Source organism: Salvelinus namaycush, unplaced genomic scaffold (genome assembly GCF_016432855.1).
Source record: "Salvelinus namaycush isolate Seneca unplaced genomic scaffold, SaNama_1.0 Scaffold105, whole genome shotgun sequence".
Lineage (NCBI taxonomy): Eukaryota > Metazoa > Chordata > Actinopteri > Salmoniformes > Salmonidae > Salvelinus > Salvelinus namaycush.
In genome coordinates, this window is record NW_024057731.1 from 117 (window position 1) to 2,500 (window position 2,384).

Genomic DNA, 2,384 nt, shown 5'->3' on the forward strand with positions numbered 1-2,384 from the left:
CAGATACACTGTAACACTGGTTGTAGACAGATACACTGTACACTGGTTGTAGACAGATACACTGTAACACTGGTTGTAACAGAACACTGTAACTGGTTGTAGACAGATACACTGTAACACTGGTTGTAGACAGATGACACTGGTTGTAGACAGATACACTGTAACACTGGTTGTAGACAGATACACTGTAACACTGGTTGTAGACAGATACACTGTAACACTGGTTGTAGACAGATACACTGTAACACTGGTTGTAGACAGATACACTGGTTGTAGACAGATACACTGTAACAATGTTGTAGACAGATACACTGGTTGTAGACAGATACACTGTAAACACTGGTTGTAGATAGATACACTGTACACTGGTTGTAGACAGATACACTGTAACACTGTTGTAGACAGATACACTGTAACACTGGTTGTAGACAGATACACTGTAACACTTTGTAGATAGATACACTGTAACCTGGTTGTAGACAGATACACTGTAACACTCGTTGTAGACAGATACACTGTAACACTGTTTGTAGACAGATACACTGTAACACTGGTTGTAGATAGATACACTGTAACACTGGTTGTAGACAGATACACTGTAACACTGGTTGTAGACAGATACACTGTAACACTGGTTGTAGACAGATACACTGGTTGTAGACAGATACACTGTAACACTGGTTGTAGACAGATACACTGGTTGTAGACAGATACACTGTAACACTGGTTGTAGACAGATACACTGTAACACTGGTTGTAGACAGATACACTGTAACACTGGTTGTAGACAGATACACTGTAACACTGGTTGTAGACAGATACACTGGTTGTAGACAGATACACTGTAACACTGGTTGTAGACAGATACACTGTAACACTGTTGTAGACAGATACACTGTACACTGGTTGTAGACAGATACCTGTAACACTGTTGTAGACAGATACACTGTAACACTGGTTGTAGACAGATACACTGTAACACTGGTTGTAGACAGATACACTGTAACACTGGTTGTAGACAGATACACTGTAACACTGGTTGTAGACAGATACACTGTCACACTGGTTGAGGTCCAAAAGAGCAAATTTTGTACTTGAGTGAGTGTATGTATCCAACGTCGTCTCTCTCTATAAGGGATGCGTGTTATTGGTGGATGTGTATATATTAATGTATATATTGTTCTCCTGGGGATGTATATATTAATGTATATATTGTTCTATAGGGGATGTATATATTAATGTATATATTGTTCTCCAGGGGATGTATATATTAATGTATATTTTGTTCTATAGGGATGTATATATTAATGTATATATTGTTCTACAGGGGATGTATATATTAATGTATATATTGTTCTATAGGGGATGTATATATTAATGTATATATTGTTCTACAGGGGATGTATATATTAATGTATATATTGTTGGATGTATATATTGTTCTCCAGGGAATGTATATATTAATGTATATATTGTTCTCCAGGGAATGTATATATTAATGTATATATTGTTCTCCAGGGGATGTATATATTAATGTATATATTGTTCTCCAGGGGATGCGTGTATTAATGTATATATTGTTCTCCAGGGGATGTATATATTAATGTATATATTGTTCTCCAGGGGATGTATATATTAATGTATATATTGTTCTCCAGGGGTTGTATATATTAATGTATATATTGTTCTCCAGGGGATGCGTGTATTAATGTATATATTGTTCTACAGGGGATGTATATATTAATGTATATATTGTGTGTATTAATGTATATATTAATGTATATATTGTTCTCCAGGGGGTGTATGTATTAATGTATATATTGTTCTACAGGGGATGTATATATTAATGTATTTATTGTTCTCCAGGGGATGCGTGTTTTGGTGAATGTGTGTATTAACGTATATATTGTTCTACAGGGGATGTATATATTAATGTATATATTGTTCTATAGGGGATGTATATATTAATGTATATATTGTTCTCCAGGGGATGTATATATTAATGTATATATTGTTCTCCAGGGGATGTATATATTAATGTATATATTGTTCTCCAGGGGATGTATATATTAATGTATATATTGTTCTCCAGGGGATGTATATATTAATGTATATATTGTGTGTATTAATGTATATATTAATGTATATATTGTTCTCCAGGGGATGCGTGTTTTGGTGGATGCACGGGACAAGCTGGGGATTCCGTGGCAGAACTCTGAAAACGAGAAGCACGGCATGTTTGTGATGTCATTTGAGGGGCGTGGTGGAGTGGCCATAGAACCAATAGAATTCCAGCTTTATGGTCTGGCGCTGGATGCTCTGTGGAGGGATTCTGGGATACAGGACGCCTACGCACGACGCAGTGAGTTTCAACTGGTGAGTCT

At 36.2% G+C, this 2,384-nt stretch overlaps 1 protein-coding gene across 1 annotated transcript in view; it reads left to right on the forward strand.

The window, feature by feature from the left end:
- The first annotated feature begins 2,163 nt into the window (after positions 1-2,163).
- Positions 2,164-2,384, forward strand: part of gna12a (guanine nucleotide binding protein (G protein) alpha 12a) — a 25,702-nt gene continuing 25,481 nt past the window's right edge. Inside the window, exon 1 of the mRNA XM_038982160.1 lies at positions 2,164-2,376. Within this exon, the coding sequence (XP_038838088.1) occupies positions 2,164-2,376 (213 nt within the window). The remainder of the gene's footprint in view (positions 2,377-2,384) is intronic.